The following is a 25,232-nucleotide window of genomic DNA, read 5'->3' on the forward strand; positions in this document are numbered from 1 at the left end:
TTTTCGCTGGACAACCCTTTTAATGCTAAAAAGATAAAAGCAACATGTCCAAGTTTCAAACATGGCCGACACATTTCAGACCTATTATTAAATTACTCCCCCTTGAGTAAGGATCCCAATTAATGCGTTGTTTCTTTTACTTTGAACCAGGGACATGTTGCTTTTATTTTTTACTGTCCTGTAAGTTTTTTTTTTTAACAAATTGAATAAAGTTTTTTATTTCATGCACAAGAGTGCTAGACACACCTCACTATTTAAAGATAACTTGTAGATGGTTTTGGTTATAATACATATGTCTCGTGAGAGGTGCACCTTTATTATACATATACTTACTGTAACGCTGTAATTTTTGTTCTCTTCTACGGCACTGAAATGGTAAACAAGCATCATCCATAGAGGTGAAGCACCATCACAGTAAACCTGGATGATCCAACACACTAGAAACAGTAAGACCCTGGCAAGGTGTATAATGTTTCATAGCAATCTCTCTATGCAGGAATATATCACGTGTAACATGTAATCCATTCCCAGAGCACACATTGACAATATGAGATGCAATGAGTTCAATCTTTATGGAATCCTCTAAGTAGGTCGTTTCTGAAAACACTATCAGTTTCCTCTTTCCTTATACGACTCCATAGCTACTATCCATATATCTACATAAGGATGGCGTTTCGTTGGACCTCAGATATCCTCAAGAGGGTTTCATCGGAGGTGAACATTCAACATATGTTAATCTAGAACATATGGTACTTAGATCCTTCCATGTAATCACAGCCATATTTTGACTACTGCCCCGATTAAAATATAGGACAAGCCTGTGGTTGTTTGAAGGTCTTCTAAGTTTGAATACATACAGTATAAGCTGATATTTTATTGACCCTAAACGGTGACATCAGCCTTCTCCTTTTTATAAAATTACAAAGGAAACACTTTGTAATAAAATGGTGCCAATATTATTGTGTTAATAAACAGCCAACTCCCACCACTCTCAGTAATGATGATGGTCCCACACTGATGTATCACGTAATGAGCGCTGCGTACACACTCTATTCAGACAATTCTTCTCCAAACTCCGTTTTGGCCCTTTTACATTTGCTTCTTTTGATCTACAAATCACTTATGTGATTAAGCAGCAGGCGGTTTGACATTAAAGCTCATCTATAATCTATGTAGTGAACTACGAGAGTCAGTTTTTGTTGCTTTCCGGGCGAAGACATTGTGTCGTTCCTTGGCAATGCCTGCTTAAAGCCGTGCTGGATCCTGCCGTTTTCTTTAATGTGAAGGTCTTTGGAGTGCTTCGAATTTAATGTTAAGTCACTGTCAGGTAGTTCTGATTCACATTTCAAGAGAGATAAAAAACACCTGTAAAACTGAAATGAAAAGCAATAGAAAGTGAGTAGAATGGGAAATTGAAAACAATAAAAGCCAAAAACATCAAAAGAGAAGTAAAGAATTCTGTGTGATTTATAATAAGCAATACATTCATTGACTTGTGTGAAACTTGGGTACAATAAGAAAACTTATAGCAAGTTAAAGGGGTTGAAACTTTTGTTTAATTGTCCAACAAATTAAAATATTTTTTGATTAGGTTGGGTTCACACTACGTTTTTGCAATCCGTCTTTTTTTTCCATCTGTTTTTTTTGCAAAAAAACATCCGTTGTGCATCCGTTGCATCCGTTGTGATCCCTTTTTCTATTGACTTCCATTATAAAAAAAACGGATCAGTTTTTTTTAACGGACAGAAAAATAAGGTCAACTACGTTTTTGTGTACATAAGAAAAAACTGATCCGTTTTGATCGATTTATTTTATAATGGAAGTCAATAGAAAAACGGATGCACACAAATGCATCTGTTTTTTTCCATCCGTTTTTTGCTAAAAACGGATGGAAATAATGGATTGCAAAAACGTAGTGAGAACCCAGCCTTCATGACAATATTATACTTATTATACCTTTTTGTGGTCTTTCATGCGTTCCTTCTCCTTTTACTGAAATCTGTCTGCTCTGTTGTCTTCATAAGTCTAACTTTCTGTCTGGCGTGCATCCTGCTATGGACTTCATGTTTCTGTGTACACTCTAGCTAGGAATTCATCCAGCTCTATCTCCTTTTGCAGGAGGGGTTATAGTTATAAGGGTGTAGTGGGAGGGGGAGAGAATTAATTGTTGGACAACTCTGTCCGGGAAAGAAATTTACTGTGAATTAATCTGACATTCAATGTCTACAGATATAAAATAAGGTCTTGTTTTTTAACCTATTTTTGTTTAAAGGGTCTCCGAAATGTAAGTACCATGGCAGAAACTATTTCATTTATCTGCAGTGTCACCATATGGGATAACAAGCATGAAATGGTGTCTATTGAAATTAATGGGTTTTCTGGTTATGGCTTAGACATATTTGGTACTCCAAAAAAATACTCTGTGCACCGGTTTATTGCTCTGACTATGAAGAGGATCCTGAACTGAAGATCTATTAATAAAATCTATTAATCTATAGTGGGTGATGAATGTGAGGATGTGGAATGGGTAGAACTACAAACTGTGGTATACAGGAGCGCGGCTGTGCCACTACAGTGTCGAAAATATTCAAACACTTTCCCCACTCCTAGCATAATACTGACTCCTTGACTGGCTTTATCTGCAACATTGTAGCTTCTTTGGACTACTTAGATGGTTATTGTGAGGTTTAAGTTGCTGATGAACTCATTGTGATTAATCCTCCCAGCATTACAAAGACGCTACAATGTTGCAGATAAAGCACGCCAGGGACTTGTTTACATCAGCTGTTTCAGAAGGGAGGGGGGAGGAGGGGGAGACAGAGAGAAAGGCTCATACACAGATTTTTATGTTTTCAGCAAAAAGCAGAAGCTCAATACTGGGGGAAGGAGACTGAATATATAATAACAAGCATGAAAGGAACTGTTATTCTCACAATGGCCAGCACCTTATCGAAAGTTATATTTGAGTGGTATACCCCTTTAAGTACACTGAATGTAAGCAAAGCTCTAGCATGCGTGTTTATAGGGACTTGTTGGGAATAACTATTAGCTGGCTGAGCATTCAGCCGACAGCAATCATATGTACTTAGCCATTTTATGCATTACATTATCTCAAAATGTGACATTTTGCACTTATTTTCTGGGATTTTATTTACTTTTCAAACTAAATATTTTGACACTTTTATCAGGTCCATTACTTACAATCCGCATTAAAATCCACTTAATTGCAGGTTGTAATGCAACAAAACACCAAAAGGGATGAATAATTTAATAGGAGACTTTCAATGGCTCAGTTTAAATATAATGCATTCAAGTTTTTTTTTCCCTGTGCTAACGTTTACACATACATCCAGTATCTACTAGATTACTGCCAATCACTTTCAGAATAATGGAACAAAGAGATACAATAATCTCGGTGTAGATTCAAAGCAAAAGCAGTCATAAAAGTAATCATAAAAAAGAACAGTTTTAGAAAGTAGTTATACACATGAAAGTGGTTTTCCAAAAAAAACTATTAGCCATATACCTGTTCACCCCAAACCTCTGAACCTTAAACTGTCACCTCTCCCGACCTGTCAGTTTCAGTAAAAACTTGTATTCTCCATGCTCCATGCATGGATCATCTTTTCTTAGAACACCTGAGTAACCTCACTGACCTCACAAGGGGAATGGTAACACCCAGTTGTCAACAGAATCCCGGCAGGAGGTGGGATTACATTGCAGAGGGGAGTGACCACATGGTTCAGGGAGAGACAGCGCCCACATGACTAGTTAGCGATGATTTGCATACAGTGCAGGGAGGAGTAAAACTCAGTTTTAAGGGAGACAATCAATCAGCTTATATGGTAGGGAAGACTGCAGAATGCTTTATAACATTATAACACAACACTAAATCTTAGAGATTGGTTCCCTTTAAAAGATAACTTAGGCAAACACGAAAAATGGAGTGCAGGCAGAGGGTGCAGAGACATAATAAAGAATGTATACTGCAACGCTGAATGACTAGTCACAGATCCCCAACGGCCTCCTGAACCTCCTACTTCTGCAACATCACAAACCACCTTATGGGATGCCCGCTCAACCAGAGTGGATACTTTTCTCCAGGGTTGTGACATATCAGGAAGCCGTAAGAAAATGAAGTCTGGCCACTGTCAGTGACCTGTTGACGTGGCGCCGTGGAGGCATGTAGTGGAATCATCCCCCCCTCCATGCTGCCTGGTGCCTGTGCAATCTCCCTCCCTCCCTGTGTTGGGATCGCACGGGCACCGGGCAGCACAGAGAGGGAGGGAGATCACATGGGCACTGGGCAGCATGGGGGGTGGGGATGATGCCACTACATAGACTTCTACTTCTATACTTCCTCATATACTGCGCCCCATGCTGGACACTTCACACTTCAGGTACATACACCTGGGTAGTGACACTATATGTGCATTTCCCATATATAGTGTACATTAGGAATTTGTCTAACTTTGCTTACGTAATAACATATTAAAAAATAGATTTTGCACGCAGACAACGTCCGTCATTTAATACACTGTTTGCATTGGGTGTCCGTCATTTCATTGACTACAATGTATTCCATTGAGGTCAATTAAAATGCTGTAATAACGGACGTCAATTAAGTAAAAAAAAATAAATTTTTTTAATTAATGTGAACATAGTCATACACTTGGATAGAAGTGGGAAATCTATAAGACACTGAAAAACTCATCAGACTATATCATGTTTCCATGTCTACACTGTCCTTGTTTTCTGGCCTTTACACCACTGAACACACTGCTGAGACAACGTCCCACACCCAGCAAGTTCTATTCTAATAGGGTTTGTGCACCAAATTCATCCAGAGTGGACAGTTGTATTGCCAACCTGATATTCCTGTGTGAGCTGCATCTCCAGGCTGCACTGTGGAGAAGCGCACAATGACAGGTGCCCTTTAGGAAGCTTATATGGTAATTACCTTGCATTGAGCATAATAAATATGTGTTTTATTCTCATGGATATATCTTTTAAAAACCACAGTAAATCCTGGAGAAAGCATTACAGCCACCATAGATCTGATTCCCAGAAGAGATAGACATTCTAAATGCACATCTATTGCAAACATAATATATATGCAGAATAGAAAAACAATTACATTTACATATAATATATATATATATATATATATATATATATATATATATATATATATACAAATCACTGTATGATGGACTCCAAAGCTCTCTTAAGTCTTACCTGTTTATTCATAAAAATATAGATTAGAGGATTAAGAAAAGTGCTGCTCTTGGCGAGAATGGACGGTATGATACTGACTGTGGGCGAGACTGTTCCAGGCTTTCCAAATGTTGTGATCAAGGAGACTAAACCATAAGGTAACCAGCAGAATAAATAGCAGGTGACCATGCACACTATCATAAATAATAGATGGTGTTCTCTCTTCTGGGCGGTTGTGAGGTTAAATCTGCACATCTGGGGAAAAACAACAGAAATAATGTAAAGATATCTATAGCAATTGACAAGCGGAACCATTATTTTATAATCACTAAAGGTCCTTCTATGTGATGGGCGCCAATCAGCACAACTATACATGCAGGCGGGCCACACCAACAATTTGTATTGTTCGTGCGGCCATTAAAGGGGTTGTCAAGCGAAAATCTTTTTCTTTCAAATCAACTGGTGTCTGAAAGTTATATAGATTTGTATTTTACTTCTATTAAAAAATCTCAAGTCTTCCCATACTTATTAGCTGCTGTATGTCATGCAGGAAATGTTTTATTTTGTCCGACACAGTGCTCTCTGCTGACATCTCTGGCCGGGACAGGAACTTTGTCTTGGTTTTCTATGAATCTCCATAAAAAAAACTCTCCTTCTCTGGACAGTTTCTGTCTCGATGTCAGCAGAGAGCACTGTGTCAGACTGAAAATAAAATAACATTTCTTGCATGACATACAGCAGCTAATAAGTATGGGAAGGATTGACATTTTTTAATAGAAGTAAATTACAAATCTATATAACTTTCTGACACCAGTTGATATAAAAGGAAAAAGATTTTCGCTGGACAACTCCTTTAAAATTGTCATCGGCCACAGATCTCTTGCCACACAAAAGATCCAATCAGCCAACAAATGGGCGTTTTTCCACTCCTGAGCTAATCGCTGACAGTTTTACTGTGGCTTATCAGCTGTATGAGCATTCCTAGGAACACTTGTTGCTGATAATCAGCCCATGTAAAAGGGCATTTGATACCTCGCAGCTGCAAAAGTTGGATGCAGTCCTATGGCCACCAGACAAACATGGACCCGAAAAGTTTGGTGGGTCCGATCAACAGTATACAAAAGAAGATTTATGAATGTTATAAGTCTCCACCATGGAATCCTGCCTGCCTCAGTGTCACACAGTGTCTCTATGCGAGGGCTTGTGCGCCTCCGCTTCTGTTGCTCTCCGCTCGAAGAATTGACATGTCATTTCTTTGTACGGAGAGAGGCAGGAGCGGAGGCGTGCGAGCCCTGCCATAGAGACACTATGTGACACTGAGGCAGGAAGGATTCCAACGATTTTGCTCAGTGTGAACATACCCTAAGGGTGACTTCACACATACCGACTTGCAGCGGAAATCTCGCTGCGAGTTTTGCAGTGAGATCTGCTACGAGCTAAGGTCCTGGCAGGCCCCTGTGACTTCATACTCGCAGCGGTGCGAGTGTGTAATGCAGCCGCCCCCTTAACCCCTTTATCCGCTCCCACTCGGCTCCCGCACTGTCTGCAGATACAATACCTGTCTCCTTGCTGCACGCACCCCCGACTTCCTGCTCTCCTGCCCAAACAATCAGTGTGTTGCCCAGCCGCAGCCACTGATTGGCTGGGCGTGAGAGCAGGAAGCCGGGACCCCGTGCAGCTAGGAGACAGGTAATGTATATACAGACAGCGCGGGAGCCGATGGAGGGGTTAAGAGGACGGCTGAATTACGCTGCATTACACTACAGACTGCTGCGAGTATGTAGTCACAGGGGCCTGCCAGGACCTTAGGTCATAGCGGATCTCACTGCAAAACTCACAGTGAGATTTCCACTGCAAGTCGGTATGGGTGAAGGCACCCTAAAAGAAAATGAAAAAAGAGTAAACTTAAAGGGGTACTCTGAATTTGGGTTAAATAATTAAATATGGAAGAAGCATAAAGCATTTCATAGCTGTCTTCCCCAGTTCTGAAACCACCAATCCATTTTTTCAGGGTCTTAGTTCTGTACTTTCTGGTTGAGCAGTTGCTCACAGAATGTATTGCTTTTCATCATAGCGTTCCTTGCCTGTCTACTCCCCTCCCCAGCACTCCTAACAGTTCTCTGTCTAATTTCCCTCCAGACTATAGCAAAATCAGCAAGAGTTGCAGCACCTGTTGCATTCTCTTCCTGTCTGCTTTTTTTCTGTGGCATCATGCTGTGAACACAATTCACTCTACATAAAATAAATGTCCCAATAAATATATATCGGTGTATATGACAGTGGAGATGGTGATGTAGGCTGAAGGGGCTGGTCAGAAGTAGTGACATCACTCAAGGGGATGGGGATAAAGCTTGGAGACAAGATCTAGCCAAGCCTCCTATGACATCAGAGGATGATGTACGTTCTCAGGAGAGAGGCAGCTGGAGACAATACATATTTTGTAGTTCTATTTTTAACACTAAATCACTAAAATCCACTGAAGCCGGTACTGTTAGTGATAACACTATATTCAGTTATATATCCTGGGGTGACATGTTTATTTAAATACAATTTAAATTGAATTTTTCCCAACAAGTTCAACAACTATATGTCACAATATAGATAGTTTTCAAATTGTACAGGGGGGTTCAGAATCTTAGACAGGCTTCTGTATAGTGTAACGCCTGGAGTAGTGGATCCACTGGACCGTCACTAGCGATGGCACTAACCTCACCAGGGAGCGGAGTCTAAGGGGCCGCTGGTTTCCACCAGAGCCCGCCGTAAGGCGGGATGGACTTGCTGCGGCAGGCGACCCCCAGGTCGCTACCCCTGGCTTGGTTGCTAGTGACGGCAGGCGAGGCGTGGCAGGAGCAGTAGGCAGGAGATGGTGCTGGCAGAGGTCTGTAGGCGTAACCGCAGGTGGCAGGCTGAACACAGGAGCAATAGTGTAACAGAGGAGCAGGAACCAGGAACGAGGACTAGGGACCAGGTAGCGGACAGGAATCAGGAACAAGGACTAGGGACCAGGTAGCGGACAGGAATCAGGAACAAGGACTAGGGACCAGGTAGCGGACAGGAATCAGGAACAAGGACTAGGGACCAGGTAGTGGTCAGGAATCAGGAACAACAGGGAGCTGGGCCAAACGCTATGGGAAGCATGAAGAGGCTCCAACACCTGTAGTGGGGCAGAGCTGGAATTTATAAGAGAGTGTGATGTGCAGCAACCAATTAGGGGCGGAACTGGCCCCTTAAATCTGAGACAGCCGCCGCGCGCGCCCTAGGAGGCGGGGACATGCGCGCCGCCTCGGCACAGTGAGAGACAGGAGCGGAGGAAGGTGAGGCGCCCCCAGGGGCCGAACTAGCAGCAGCGCCGGGTCCCTGCACAAGGACCCCGGCGGCTGCATGGGGCAGGAGGAGGAGGAGGACATATAGTCAGTCCCCTAGTCGAATCTTTAGCGAAAAGAAGGGCCTCATGTTTTCATTTACATAGTGTTATGTAGAACAGATAGCATCAGAATCTGAAGTGTTTCCTCATTAATCTTAATCAGGCTTTAACACTCGGTTACACTACCCTGCAGTCCCCTACACACTTCAGCAGTCAGCCCTCAATAATAGAGGATCTGTCAGACAGTATGAGAGCATTTATACATGGCTCCTATTGATCCGAAACTACATGCAAGAATAGGCTATTGAGATACATGGGGAAAAGGAAAAATTGGTACTAAATAAATGTAGATCCTAATACTAATATAAAGTCCTTAAAGGGAATGTAGATTTTTTTTGGAGCCAGGCATAGAAACATGTTCTTTTTTTCCTAACCTGTTTCTGTTTTCTGATCATTATTTTTAATTTCATATTTGGTACATTATTATGGAGGCAAACCTCTCACCTGAGCTGTTTTTTTTTTTACATCATTTAGAGATATGCTTTACAGCTAGCCACATAGACATACGGACAACAGACAGGACCTGACCCATTCACTTCTATGGGAGAGATTTCTAATGGGGTGATATGTAACCTTTGCAAAGGTCATTCTGCATGGAGGGGGAGGCTGAGCATGGATCATCTATTGTTAATGGCCCAATTGAATGTTGAAATCTTATTTTATATAATACTGGTATCACCTCTTGCTTTCTGTGATGGTAAGGAGAAGCTGAAAGCTGCAATGTTTCTGGATTATTTTACAATATAGATAAAGTATAGTAAAATGGAGAAAAAGAGAAATAAAAATTCTTAAAAATGATGTACACAACATTTACAAAATTCATTCTCTGATGATGCATTTAAGAATAATCGATTGTCACGCCTATGTTATAACATTCTAAATAAACTAAAATATACATATTAAAAAAAATGTTAAGTACTGAAGACCTTATGACAAGCATCTAGGCAAGATCCCGGAGTATTATAACCGTACATCTGCCCCCTGCTGGCTGTTCATTTTACATACAGTGTTTATACTGAAAGCCCAGAACATTGAAGCCAATATTGTTTTCTTAAGCTGATAATCTATGTTGGAGCAATTCCAAAGGGAAGGGAAAAAAAAACACAGTACATGTCAGTCGGCCCACAGATTTCTTATAATTGTTTTAAATGCTCATTGAAGCAGATTTATGTAAATAATGGTTAATCACTCTATACGGCTTACAGCTTTTCTGTATACTTTATGGTTCATTTCCCTACCAAGAAAGGTTTGCTGTCTTGTTTACATTCACAGGCTGCAAATCCAGACATACAGAATCCTGCTTATAGCTGGGACGGGAAAACAGGCCAGGCAATGCTCTGTGAGCTGGAATGGGCATGGTCAACATTTTTCATTTGTGGGTGTGGGTGTGTGTGTGTGTGGGGGGGGTCTAAATGTTTAGACAACTATCAATCTCCTGTCTTGTGCACAGTGTGTGTGTGTGTGTGTGAGTGTGTGTGGGCACAAACTTCTTTTGGCTGTGCACTTATTCCTGCTGGTCCTAGCAATCAATAGGGGTCGAAAAACTCAGACCACCCCCATCAAAACTTTTGACATGTCTTTAGGACAGATTTGGAGGGATGATGCCTTTAGGACAGGTTTAGAGGGATGATTGTTACATTCAGCCTAAGGCCATGTTCAGACAATGTAAGAGACTGGTCTCAGAAAAGATCATCCTGGCTTCTGAGTTCTGGAGTTCTGATGTGGGCGCATCCGTGGGCGCCCGCATCAGAACTCCCCACAGCACACAATGGAGCATGCAGCCGGAGCCGCTCGCTCCATTGTGTGCACTGACAGGGTTTTCTGTGGCTGCTATTCACTGAATAGCTACCGCAGAAAACTGACATGTCAGTTTTCTACGGTGCCACTAGGGATCACGGCCAAAGTGTATACTATGCGTATATTCCCTCAGCCTGCAGCACTACGCAAGTACCACAGAAATCACGGACATTATTTCTGCAGAACTTACATAGTGTGAACATAGCCTAATGTAGCGATTATGTCCTTACAATTCCCTACACTATAAGTAACAGAATATATCAATCCAATAGGATAGTTTTATTTTACTGTAAATGCTGGAGTAATGCAGACCATATCGTAGCAGTAAAACATGAGGGAAGTTCACGTACTGCCCATGTTTTACAGCTCCTTTAAATGTTACCACTGACACGTGGCATTTTTAAGAAGGACAAGGCTCAAGAGATAAGCTAAACACCTAGCGGGCGCCACTAATAACAAAAAGCTGAGTGCTAACCCACATGCTGGAAAAATGTACTATTCCAAAGATCAAACGACAAGAATATATGCATGGATTGCACTTCATGATAGGTCATGTAGAAAAAATATTCTACTAACACACAACCAATTAGACCCAATGTCACAGTTGTTCTTTTTGCATAGGCTCTTTTTTTTTAGCACTGGCACTTTTTTTTTTTTTTTTACTTTTGTGGCTACTTGTTTATATATATAGTTTAGTATTGCACTATTTATTAACATACAGTAATAGCTTTGTTCTCGAACTTAATTGGTTCTGAAAGGCTGTTCCTGTTGGAGAACCGAGCTGTGTGTTCCCGTAGGAAACAATGTACATGTTTTTTAATTGTTTTTTACACGCTATGGGTCAGTTGCAGAACACCCCACCGGAGTTCTGACGAAGCTGATGAAGCTCTGGTGGGGAGTGATACGCGTGGGGTGTCTTTCCACCCCAGGGATACGACTTTCACATTTCCTCCCACAGGCTTTATTGCCACACTTACAGATACCTAGGTATCATGGCTTATACTAGGACTTGTAGAGAGATGGAGATTTACCTCTTGCCCAGTGAGTGGAGCAGACTGCCAAGATTTCACTGTGTCACTATCGTTTAATTTTTTTTTTTTTTTTGCAGAAATCAATAGTACAGGCAATTTTAAGAAACTTTTTAATTGGGTTTATTAGCCCAAAATGCATTTTTATCATAAAAAAGCAGTCTTCATGGTTCTCTATGGAGATGAGGCACCAAAACAGGATAACAAAGAGTTAATTTACAGGTACATAACCGGGCTATCAACTCTGAAGTCAGCACTGACCTCTCTGACCTCAGAATACCGACTTTCACACAGCTCCCACTTGTTCTCTGCTGGCGACTTATCTCCCTCCTCCCCCGTACCCTCTCCATAGGTTACACAGGGCTCGACTGATGTAAAAGAGTCGAGATTTCCTGATAATGAGCAGTGGATGAGAGAGAGGAGGGGGGACCTGTCGAAAGAAACCCAATTGCAAAGTTTCTTAAAATCGCCTGTACTATTGATTTCTATTGATTAAAACTACAGTGACACTTAATCTTTAGACAGCTCTGGGCGTACCCGTACCTCCTGGGTCGCCTAGGGGGACTTCAGAACTCTTAACCGCCACAGCCCCGGGTGCCGCTTGTAGCCCGGGGTACGGTCCGATTGCTGTGACCACTAATTAAGTATTCAGATGCAGCTGTCAAAGTTGACAGCTGCATCTGAATACTTCTTGCAGCCTATTCCCTGGTGTCTAGTGGGAGGATCGCCCCCCCCCCCCGGGTCCTTACCCTGTTGGGGTCTGTGCCGTAATGGAGCTGATCCCGGCTCGGCACTCGATTGCTTTCGGCTGCAGCAGCCGAAAGCAATCGAGTGCCAATTTCATTAATCTATGCATTATAACTATACTGCATAGATCTTAATGGGAGATCAGTGTACTGTACAAGTATAACCCTAACCCCAGGGGGGCTTCTAGTATAAGTGTAAAAAAAAGAAAAGATGGAATTAATAAAAAACAACCTCCCCTAATAAAAGTTTGAATCACCCCCCTTTTCCCATGTTATAAAAAAAAAAAAATTAAATAAACATGTTTTTTTTATCGCCGCATGTGTAATCGCCCAAAATATTAACTGCTATGGCCTTTTAAGCACAAGGAGGAAAAAACAAAAATGCAAAAATTTAAATTGGCCCGGTCCTCTAAGGGTTAGTGTTTTTATTGTTGGTATCTGACTCTTTGTTTCTATGTTTTATACTATACTGCCGGATCACCCTTGTCGTTTTTTTTTTATTGATATTCATTGTGGTGTGCAGCCTTCGTGACACATAACGTAATGTCATTTGACGCTCTTTTCATTCTGTCTTAGTGATTGGGGTCACATTGGGTCTTACTAGACCTAGTGTAAAGGCCCTATTCCATGGAACGAATATCGGCCGTACGATAATCGTTCCGTGGAATAGAGTGCAACGATCAGCCGACATCGTTCATGTCGGCTGATTGTTGCAGTCGCTTGTTTTTCAACATGTTGAAAAACAAGCGACTGATATAGCAGCGATCTGTGCCGTCGCTCCGTTGAATAGGAGTGTCGGCAGCAGACACTGCTATATCCTATGGGCTGCTCGGACGATCAGTGATCACCCGGGCAGCCCCCCTGCAGCTCCCCGTCGCCCTTCCCGCACTCACTGACAGCGCTCGTTTGCTCCTCTATGACGACTCGTGGAATAGGGGCTTCAGGCTATGTTCACATAACGTGAGAGACCGGCCGTTCCGTGACCCCGGCCGGGTCACGGAACGGCCGGTCTCTGCACAGATCATTCTGGCCGCAGGGTTCTGATGCGGGCGCATCAGCGCGCGCCCACATCAGAACTCCCCACAGCACACAATGAAGCAAGCGGTTTCCTACGGCCGCAATTCACTGAATTGCAGCCGCAGAAAACTGACATGTCAGTTATTTGCAGGTCCGCATGGGATCCCGGCCGGAGCATATACGATATGTATACGCTCCGGACGGGATTCCATAGCAGATAAGGCTATGTTCACAGGCGCATAAAGTACGGCCGTTGTTGCCGATGACAACAACGGCCATACTTTTACGTAGTGTGAACATAGCCTAAAGGTGATATTTTTTTCCTTTTTAAGTGTTTTTAAATGTAGTGTGGCGTTTCACTGTATGTAAATAGAAGATTTTTTTCTACATATCCTTATGTGCAACCTGTGCATACTTGTTTGTTTTTTGATCTTTGGAATTGAAAAAGGTCACAGAGTTCATAAGGGCTTGAATAGTCATAGTTACATGTCATAGTGGTAGCAACACACATACCCGTGAACATTAATGAACTGGAAACCATTGCAATATAAAACTATACAGTACACAGGGGAATGACAACCGGCTCTGTTATTGCTGTGTGACACTTGAGCAGAGCAGGGGGGATCAGGAACTGCAGGGCTTAGAAAGCCTTACAGTTCTTAAAAAAGATGTTAGAGGCAGTAGAGGGGGCCATGAGGCGTCTTATCACTGCCACTCAATGGAAGTGCATTTGTAAATTAAAAAAAAACAAAAACACGCATTTATTTTAATAAAGTCAAATTATAAGGTAATATAACTATAGTAAAACAATGTATTAACATCAGAAAGGTGCCCTACTAGATACTAAAGATGCGTTTCATGAATGGGTTAAATAAATTTGCAACTACAGTAAAAAGTGCCATTTTTTGTGGAGAAACCACTTGTTATATTAGTGACATCGAGCTATTTCAATTTTATTTTCCAGACACCTTGAAGTTTGTAAATTTTTGGAAATAAGTTTAATGATAGTAAAGAGGTGTAGGCTGTGGTCATACAGAGGAAGAAGGGGTTAATATAGTCTGAAAAGGAGCACAGAAGAAAACTTGATCAAGCGAATTCCCATCATCATGCGCTGGAAAATGATTAAGTTGTAAAAGGCCTAGGGAGTATGTTTAAGATAGAAACTGAATAGCAGACTGTGGGATTGAGTTGTCAGTGTTACAAACACCTACAATAATGAAGAAGCCAGATATCAAAAAGATCAGTATCTGGCAGGTGAAGCTTGGAGAGCATTAGATAACCATAACTTGCAAGAAGAACGGGCGGAAAGGTCTGAGGGTGTGGATGGAAAATGAGGGAAATAAGTGTGAGGGTACTGTAGAAGGTACCTAGAAACAACCATTGATTGGAGGAGGGTGTGGTGCATGCGGGATGACGTACTAACGTCACGCCGAGTGGTGTTTGATTCCTAGCCACACGATGGCTGCGGGGGAGAGACGGAATGCTTGGGATCCGGTGCGGCTAGTCCTGCTGAGAATGGGGTTGGGCTGCAGGCGAGGAGGAGCTGGATGACTGGAGATGGAGGATCAGTAGGACAGCCCCTGTAAGTGTAGAGGAGTGGAGCGGTGTGGCAGCAGGACAGCAGACGTAAGAGGCTCTGAATGGCGTGGGGAGGAGGAGGTGACCAAGGTCAGGAAGTCTGTAGGAGCTGCGGCAGTGCATGTAAGGGAAAGTACGGTCTGCCAAGAGGACGGAGCCCGTTTGGATGGCGGTAGAGACGGGGAGCAGCCCCCATATATGAGACGAGGAGCAATTGGAGGTCCGGGTGAGAGGGTTTCAGTGTACTGACACCATATGTGTATGTGCCCTGCCCTGAAGTACTTGAAGGTCATGGAATAGAGCATATAGCATCTACAACTTTATCCTGAAAATAGCAAGAAATGAGCCTGGGGATCATAGCTTTTGGGGGGAACTGGGACGTATGGAACTTGACCTAGAAACCACCATGCATGAAAACATGTACTCTTTTTTCCCATAAGTTCCCATAAATTTTAAACGCCATAAGTTAGAGCAGAAGTGGAAGCAGTGTGAGACTGTTGAAGTCATGTTTCCAGCCAGCAAGTTAAGAAAGTTTGGGATGAAAAAGTCATGACTGAAGGTGAGTTTGATGCACACTGACCGAGTTCCAGAACACATAGGACAGGAGACAAGAAAAGACATACAGAGAATGTTAATTAAATTTGCAGGATGTCTTGGTTTGGCGGGTAAGAAGCTAAAGTTAGCAGTAACAGGAGGACCAGGGATAGGAGAGATGTCCTCTACAGTTATCAGAAGGAGAATACAGACAGCAGACGATTCAGTGATTTATGAGACCTACTACTGTGTCACAAAGTGGAATTAGATGGTTTAAGGTGATTCAAGAACATGAATGGTGTATGGTAGCGATACATGGATGGAGGAAGGAGAGAGGCTTAAAGGGGTTGTCCAGGAAACAGTAGACAGCTGTAGCCTCTCTCAGGTATGGAACTGGAGGACAAGAGACAGGTGAGGCCCTAGCACTGACACCCACCCTGCTGTCCCTGTCTGCTTACCGCAACTGCCCTAAGTGTCAGCAGATAACTGCCAAAAACGAGAATCGTGAAACCAGGAATTCAATCAGGATAAACGCTAGGTCAAGGGACATTGAGGTACTGAGGTTCTATCTCAGGCAACGAGGATGATGAGGCTAGAGTCCCGGCCCAAGGGCATGATTGAAGCAGAGACTCCAGCCCCCCAGCCACTAACCAGAGCTGACTGGCGATGCCAGCCGTCAGTCAGAATTACTTTAATCACATACACCTTAGCCTTTTGGCTGGGGACAGTGAAGCCTTCGTCTTCAGTTCTGGTTAGTGCACTTATAAAGCTGCACTAAGGCTGGGTTCTCACATGCCTACGGATGCATACATTTAAAACCATGTTCTTTAAAAAGGTTATCCAGCGCTACAAAAACATGGCCACTTTCTTACAGAGACAGCCCCACTCTTGTCTCCAGCTTGGGCGGGTTTTGCTGCTCAGTTTCATTGAAGTGAATAGAGCTTAATTGCAATCCACACCTAGGCTGGGTTCACACACTATGTATATTTCAGGCAGTATTTGGTCCTCATGTCAGGTCCTCATAGCAACCAAAACCAGGAGTGGATTAAAAACACAGAAAGGGTCTGTTCACACAATGGTGAAATTGAGTGGATGGCCGCCATATAACGGTAAATAACTGCCATTATTTCAATACAACGGCCGTTGTTTTAAAATAACAGGAAATATTTGCCATTAAATGACGGCCAAACACTCAATTACAACATTATGTGAACAGAACCTTTCTGTGTTTTCAATCCACTCCTGGTTTTGGTTGCTATGAGGACCTGACATGAGGACCAAATACTGCCTGAAATATACTGTGTGTGAACCCAGCCTAGCTAAACTGGAGACAAAAGTCGTGTTGTCTCTAAAAGAAAGTGGCCATGTTTTTGTAGCACTGGATAACCCCTTTAATTGCCGTGCAATGTTGCCAGAACTTTTAGTAACGATGCAGGTCCATTGGAGAACACAAGGGGGCATGGTTTCAAATGCATGCAGGGACCACAATGTAGAGATGCTGTCTCAGGAAAGTTGTATGCAGTGTATCGTTCTGGAGTCCAAGCTGCTTAGCACATGGTGCATTGTCTAGACTACATACAAATATATGAGCTTCTCAGCTGAGAAAAGGATTAGCTATGTACAAGCTTTCAGCCTGCAAATGTGAACAACAGTGTTCTCACTTACTTACAGCAAATACTGTTATATAACATTTAAACACTAACTCAACTTTACAACAGTTAAACCAGAAAACTCATGTAAGGTAGAGTATAGTATGGATCATAAGATGGAGTAATATTGTAAAGCTCTGTCATGATTAGAGATTAGGTAGTTGATTCTGTATTGATCCAATTTGCTCATACAGAAGAGAGGTCTCCTAGCAAAGTTAGGTGGCCATGTTTTAATTCGAAAAATACTCTTAAACTATTAGAAACAGATCCAAATAATAATAATAAATCAGACCCAAAATAATTTCAGGGGATTTGCTCTAGTCATGATCGAGGACCTTCTGCAAAATGGATCTACCATTCCAAAATCTATTAAACACAATACCCCTTGAAACAGGACTTGAGATCAGTTGTACAGCTGAAAAACATACTGTGAAAAACTCAAGAGTAAACCAGGCCTGAATCTGTTAACATCTAGAGCAGACAAGTTCAATTATCAAAAGTAAGGTCTTAAAGGGGTTATGAAGCATCAGAAAAACATGGCCAGCATGGCTGGAGACAGCACGAAGGGGTTATCCAGCGCTACACATAAATGGCCACTGTCTTACAGAGACAGCCCCCCGTTTGTATCTATTTAAGGTGTGGGTTGCAATTAAGCTCCATTCACTTCAATGGAACTAAGTTACAAAACCTGCACCAAAACTGGAGAAAAAAGTGGTGTTGTCTCTAAAAGAAAGTAGTATTTTTTTTTAACGCTGGATAACACTGGATTACCAAGCTGCTAATAAGGAAAGTCTTCCTACAGATGAAGAGACAAAAAAAAAGGTATTCACTTAAATGTACCATTGATTGTCTAAATAAGACAACCCTCTTGACAATATATACAGAACCAAAACTCAAAGGAATAATCTTATATGAGAAAGTTATCCCCCAATCCTATGGGGGGGGGGGGGGCAGCAGCTACCGGGGTCGATACCAAGAATGCTATAAAAATACAGCTTTGGGCTGGTTTCACACTACGTATATTTGAGGCTGTATATTTGAGGCTGTATAGCAACCAAAACCAGGAGTGGATTGAAAACACAGAAAGGATCTGTTTACATAATGTTGAAATTGAGTGGATGGCCGCCATTTAATGGCAAATGTTTTCTGTTATTTTAAAACAACGGCTGTAATATTGAAATAATGGCAGTTATTTACCATTATATGACGGCTATCCACTCAGTTTCAACATTGTGTGAACAGATCCTTTCTGTGTTTTCAATCCACTCCTGGTTTTGGTTGCTATGAGGACCTGACAAGAGGACCAAATACTGCCTGAAATATACGTAGTGTGAACCCAGCCTTGATCAGTGTGGGCTACATATGTGTAACCACCATTCCATCCACTTTCTGTTGACTTTGTGGACATTGCCAAATGCAGCACTTGCCAACATTCAGAAAGCCCATGGAGAGTAATTGAGGCAGTCGCCATGGATGTGCAGCTACTCTGTCCAAACGGAGCTGCAATTTTACAGCATTCTAGTATCAGTCCCAGCAGTCGGACCCCCACCAATCTGCAAGTTATGCTTTATCCTGTGGCTAGGTGATAACCTAAATAAGAATGCTCTGATAACTGGACAACTTAGAATGATGGACCCCAGCTCCTAAGTTATCATGTTGATAGGAAATAATTTAAAAAACATGGTTTGAAAACATTGACCCATTCTACCTTCACTTTGTTCTCTTCCCTCAGATAACTTACCCCTCGAATAACTCGAACAATGTGTCCATAGCTGAATATCATGATGATCAGTGGTAAAACCAAGCAGAACAGGAAGAGGCACACAATGTAAGATACGTTGTTGTGTGATCTTGAGTGCCATACTACTGAGCAGGTGGTTCCTGAGCTTTCGAGTCCGTAACTGCTCCATCCCAAAAGGGGAGGTACTGTCCAGAAGAGGGAATATATCCACGATCCCACAATACAAATCCAGGCGTTCTTGTAGTTGGAGGCATCAACTTTTGAACACTTCAGCACTGTGAGGTAGCGCTCATAGGATAACATTGAAAGGGAGACCAGGGAGACAATGCCTATAGTAAAAAGCACAATACCAATTATAAGGTTATCAAATTAGAAGGCATATATAGAGCTTTTCCGTAGAACAATAAGGCTGGGTTCACAGTCTGTTTCACATAAACGTTTTATGAAAAAATGGATGAAAATCAGATGCGAAAATAAATGCATTTGTGTACAATCTGTTTGGATTGGTTTTTCCATAAAAAAAAAAAAACGGATTGAAACAGGTGTTTTTATACCGGGTTCACACTACGTATAACAACAGTCGTTCTGTGACCTGGGCGGGTCACAGAACGGCCGGTGTTACTGAAGATCATCCCGGCCGTTACTGCAGTACCGCGCGGATGATCTTCATTTCTGTTGAATTCGAATGTGGGCGCACCCATGAGCGCCCATATCCCAATTCACCACTGCACACCGTGGAGCATGCAGCCAGAGCCGCACGTTCCATTGTGTGAACTGACATGTCTGTGCGGCTGCTATTCAATTAATAGCGGCCACAGAAAACTGACACGTCAGTTTTTCGTGCGGACAGATGGAATCCCGTCCGGAGCGTATACAATGTGTATACGCTCTGGCCGGGATTCCATTCATTCATGAACAACGTATGTTTTGTATAAATTGCAAATTGCAACAACTACAGTGATTTATGCAAAATGAAGGTTGTGTGAACATGGCCTTACATGGCTTGCATGTATCTCTAACAATTAAATTTACACACACCATTCTTTTTAAACATTCCTCTGAGGATGGTATCCTTCTGAAGTGCTCATTCCTGGAATTATAACAAGGAGGTTAATAAGATGTCATTATAGTTTATGCCGTGCACTGATATATCTCCGAATCCCCTGAGATGCACACCAATATTTTCAGTTCAAATTGCTTAACATTACAACATAACAATGCTTCAATCTCCAAACTCCCCATAAAGACAGAATTAGCAGGAACACAACGGAACACGGATGACCAATAAATTGACCGCGTCATGCATATAATCCTTTGTGGCATTTTCAGCTGATTTACCGGTTGTTTAGCTTCAGCCGTATTACATAACATAGTTAATAGATTTCAAGCTGAGAATATGTGCATATGACTTATGTAAGAGTTTTCCCAACGCTGTTCAGTTTTTTCATTCTAACACAGTTATAAAATAGGTTCCACAGTATTAGGCTATGTTCACACTATATAAGAGACCGGCCGTTCCGTGACCCGGCCGGGTCACAGAACGGCCGGTCTCTGCAAAGATCATCCCGGCAGGTACTGCATCCAGCCGCAGTGTTCTGATGCGGGCACGCCAGCGCGCGCCCGCATCAGGAGTCTCATAGCACACAATGAAGCAAGCGGCCGGAGCCGCTAACTTCATTGTGTGAACTGACAGGTTAGTTCTTTGCGCCTGCAGAAAACTGACACATCAGTTCTTTGCGGCACCGCATGGGATCCCGGCCGGAGTGTATGCTTTGTGTATACTAAGGATGGTCCGAACCCTCCGAGGTTCGTGTTCATATGAACCCGAACGCTGGGCATCAGATTCCCGCTGTCTGCCCGCTCCGTGGAGCGGGTGGATACAGCGGGAGGACCGCCTGGAAAACTGGGATACAGCCTATGGCTATGGCTGTATTCCAGTTTTCCAGGCGGTCCTCCTGCTGGATCCGCCCGCTGCACGGAGCAGGCAGACAGCGGAAATCATTACCGAGAGCTCGGGTTCGTACGAACCTGAACTGAACTCGGTTCGTACCATCCCTAGTGCATACGTTCCGGCCGGGATCCCATAGAAGAATAGGCAGTGTTCGGCTAGGTTCACACAACGTTTTTTCAGCTTCGTTTAAAACGACGTCTGTTATTTTGAGACTAAAATACCGGACGTCATTTAGCTGCCTAGCCTTCCCTGGTCTTTGCACATTATTCTAGTTTGGGGTTACTAATTGCCCTTTGGATGTGGCCTAATTGAAAAGTCCATTAAATTAAATTGTAAAAACGGAGAAAGAACAATGACAAAAGAAAAACTGTGTGTAAACAACTAATAAAAAACGTCCGCAGTTTGCAAAAGACGTGCGAAAATAATGATCATGTTTATTATTTTGACATCCGCGGTAAAAACGTCCGTTATTCAATGCACTGTGTGCATTGGACGTTTGTCTTCCCATTGACTTCAATGTATTGCCATTGTAGTCAGTTAAATCGTGGCAATAACAGACGTTTTTTTAAATCTAAATCGTCCGCCTTTCCTCTATTTTTGACGTTGTGTGAACATACCTTCCACAGCGTACAAAGTACGTCTGTTGTTGCGGATGGCAACAACGGCCGTACTTTAACGTAGTGTGAACATTATAATATATATAAATATATAAAATATGATTTATAACATTTCATGTCCACACTTCGTAGATGATGAGAAATGCAATTAAACATATAACAGCTAACTTGAAGTGTATATAGACTGTGGCCAAGATCCAAAATGGCACTCCGCCAACATGGAGCCTGAGACGTGACTTAAGCCACCTACATTATTACATCCACTACTTTCAAGTAAACAAATATATTCCCTGACTTTATTGTCTCTATTTGTCATGAGGCATGCGACAACTCCTTTAGAACATGTACATCACATCTAGAGAGGTGACTCCCAACTTTTCTATCATACGTGAACTCTTCTCTCCTCTATGTCTCTCGCACTCAGCCAGAACTAGATTATGTTATCTTATTCATCTGCCCCCCCCACCAAGTATCTTTAAGATGGGTAAACCGATTTGCCATCATTACTTGACAGCTGTTCTTGGCTAGTTTCCAAGTAACATCATGTTTCCTCAAAAGTCCTGATCGAGTCAGCATTTCTAGTGTATTCTATCATCAAAGTGAAAGCTCAATCAGTGGGTCCCTTTGGATGTATAGGAAAAGACATGAGAGCCAACACATCTCCAAGAAAACAAATCATATATCACAAATTATTATAAAGTTTTATCTAGAGCTGAAAATGCAAAACCTATGGGGGAGATTTATTACACTGGTGTAAAGTAGAACTGGCTCAATTGCCCCTAGCAACCAATCAGATTCCACTTTTTTTTCTTCACATATTCTTTGGAAAATGAAAGGTGGAATCTGATTGGTTGCTAGGGGCATCTGAGCCAATTCTACTTTACACCAGTTTGATAAATCTCCCCCGATGTCTTGTGCATTTTGCGTCATGTCATTCATGTATTGTTGGCAGGTTTTCTCTCTTTTAAAAAATATACCCCAATTCTGCCCCATGAATTTGCACCTGGGCCATGTATCCATTTATGTATGTGTTTAACCCCAATGAGGTTGCATTCTCTGCCCTGAAGTGTCAAAGTGACATGGCCCTGACGACTCTATGCCCTTGGGCCACAACACCACTCGGAAGCCCCACCTGCAACCCATGTTATTGACAAGCACAGCCTGGCTTCCAGTGATGGGCCCTGCTAAATTCCCAGATATGTGCAATTAATGCAAAGTGGTGCAAGCGCAGTGAGTGAAGCTGATGCTGGATGTGGTAAACCCATTGCGCAGGCAGGTGGTGCTTCAGGAAGAGGCGCTTTGGCCTAAGACCTCTATAGAACTTCAGGGCCAAAATAAAATAAAAAATTCAACGAATTAAAGCAACGAGAAAAACAACCCAAAATTAACCATACCTTTACATGCCAGAAAAAGCAGGGGTTCAGATTAAATTTAGAAGTCCCTGCCCCTGTAAGGCAATGCATACTGTACATAGTATGTGCATTAGAGATAAGTGAATTTACAGTAAGAACAAAGTGAAGTTCTTCATAGCCTCTACTCATTACAATCCACACATCAGCCGGCTGCCTTGTAACTCACTGACGCTCCTCCTCAGGTGCTGGGAAAAGCTGGATCCAGTCCTGAGAAACGTCTGCCAGTTTCCCAGCCTTTCCAGGAACCCAGGGAGGAGCGGCAGTGAGTTAAAAGGCAGCCGGCTGTGAGCGGATTGCAGAGGTAATGAAGCACTTCAATTCGTTCTTACTGTAAATTTGCTCATCTCTAGTGTGCATGATCACCTGTCACTTCCCATTCGACAATTCAGGTGTGAGGGCACCAGGCCTGCGAATGTACAAGGTAGATTAGATTCTTAGGGGCACAAAATCTATCAGGCTCCACAAGTGAACAGTGCACTAGGGGAGGGGGGGGGGGTTGTGCTGTTTTTCAATATGTGATGGCTTTTCCATTGCGCTGCTATAATTTTTCCTCCCTGACTTTCATTGGGAAAAACATATAATTGATGTAGTACTGTGATTATTCTCTTGCATAGATCTGCTACGAACATTTCCTAGATATTCAGAGAACTATAAAGTTTTACCAGGGTTTCAAACTTCAATTCCATCTAGGCTTTTAAGCAGTGAAATGGGAAGAGAGTAAGATCTGTAACACGACTATATCAAGCCTTGTTACAAACCTTATTTCCCTTGTTACAAGCCCCTCTGGAATATGGTGTATCCCAACTCCGGGGTTGTGTTTCGATGGACATGTCTCTATGTCAATAGCTGAAAGTTTTTCAAGTTCTCTGTCAGGAACCGGACAGCAGGACAAGACAAACAGTGAGCCCTAAGCTCAGCCCCGCCCACTGTCCTCTACCTATTTGCCACAATCCGCCCTAAAATGGCGGCGAGCAACTGGGCGGCAGTCCCTGCGCTGGCTAGGTAGGACACAAGGACAAGACAGACAGACAAAACACAATAACGAATGGTCAACAGTCCGGGTCACAACAAACGGGCAGCAAAAGTACAAAATCACAATCCGAAGGCAAAGTCAATATACAGGCAGTATGGTCAGGGGCAGGCAGCAAACAAGAATGGTCAGAAAGGCAAAGCAGGGTCAGAATCAACAGAGCAAGAATAGAAACACAGAACCAGGCAGAGACAAGCTCAATATCCGGCAAAGATATCCCAGACTGAGGTAGTTATATAGGAGGCCAGGGTTCTGATCCAGAACATAATTGGACCATCCCCCTGATCTCCAAGCACAGACAGCTGAGAACAAAACAGATCCACTGGCAGGAAGACCTGTCAGTCACAGCAGAACCAAAACACAGATTAACCCTGACATGGCCAGACAGAACTCAGCAGGTAAAGTCGGGTGTGTCTCTCAAGGTGAGCAAATAACCAGTGTTCACACACTACAAAACAAAACACAGAAACAGAATGCAAGAAAATCAGCACCTTCTCGGCCGCACAGCATGAGCAGAGGGACGCATGACGCTCCACAAAGATACAGTCCTGACAGTACCCCCCCTTTTATGAGGGGCCTCAGGACCCTCACCAGACGAACCAGACCTGGGAGGAAACGGACCTCTTACAATACATGTCTCAACATCGCTAGAGATCTCATCGTCCGTCTCCCATTCATCAGAATCAGACTCCAAGTGATGGACAACTGGTCTCCTGACAGATCTCCCATAACCGCTCAAATCGGTACCAGACACAGAGCCAATTTCAGCATTACATGAAGACACAGATATGGCACAATCACCAGGATATACAGAGCCAATTTCCACCTTACACAAATCAGCAGACTTGGTATCCTCGGCGGGACACACACTAACTACACCCACCTGCGCGCCCAGATGACCCTCCTGGTAGTCATCTGGACGCTGATGATCTGGCCTTGCAGGACGCTTGGTACAAAAGCTGATGAAGTGTCCACTTTCACCGCAATAAAAACATAGTCCGTTCAGTCTTCTGTGTTCTTTACGGGCCAGGGATCTTTTAATTTTGCCCAGTGCTGAAGGTTCCTCTATGGTGACCAGAGGACGAGACATAGAAGGCAAAGGTTTAGAGCGGACAGAAGGAACATCAATGACACAGGGGTGGTCATGGCTTAGTCTTAGCGTGCGATCAATTGTAATTGCCAGGGAAATGGCCTCTTCAAGGGAGCTAGGGGTGGGGTGACTAACCCAAGCTTCTTTGAATGTCACATATGTGTTCAGGTCCCCTGAAAACTTGTCAGGCTCCTTGAGCGTGACCACTGGGGTGGCAGGAGTGGTAGCTGGTAGCTGCTGGGCCAATAGCTGGACCTGCTTGGTCAGCTCAGAAACGAGGGTAGCAAGATCCTCAAAGCGGACAGATAACTCCTGTGCTGAGTCCATTACTGGCCACAGGTAAGGAGTTAAAAAAAAATATTGTAAGGGCCGGATATTCTGTCAGGAACCGGACAGCAGGA

At 42.9% G+C, this 25,232-nt stretch overlaps 1 protein-coding gene across 1 annotated transcript in view; it reads right to left on the minus strand.

The window, feature by feature from the left end:
- Positions 1-278: 278 nt before the first annotated feature.
- The window catches only part of LOC138766419 (pinopsin-like), a 46,825-nt gene continuing 21,871 nt past the window's right edge, over positions 279-25,232 (minus strand). The window contains exons 2-4 of the mRNA XM_069944009.1: positions 18,732-19,060; positions 5,239-5,472; positions 279-1,373 (exon numbers count right to left, since the gene is read on the minus strand). Of these exons, the coding sequence (XP_069800110.1) occupies positions 1,158-1,373; positions 5,239-5,472; positions 18,732-19,060 (779 nt within the window). The 3' untranslated portion in view covers positions 279-1,157. The remainder of the gene's footprint in view (positions 1,374-5,238; positions 5,473-18,731; positions 19,061-25,232) is intronic.

Source organism: Dendropsophus ebraccatus, chromosome 10 (genome assembly GCF_027789765.1).
Source record: "Dendropsophus ebraccatus isolate aDenEbr1 chromosome 10, aDenEbr1.pat, whole genome shotgun sequence".
NCBI classification, from domain to species: domain Eukaryota; kingdom Metazoa; phylum Chordata; class Amphibia; order Anura; family Hylidae; genus Dendropsophus; species Dendropsophus ebraccatus.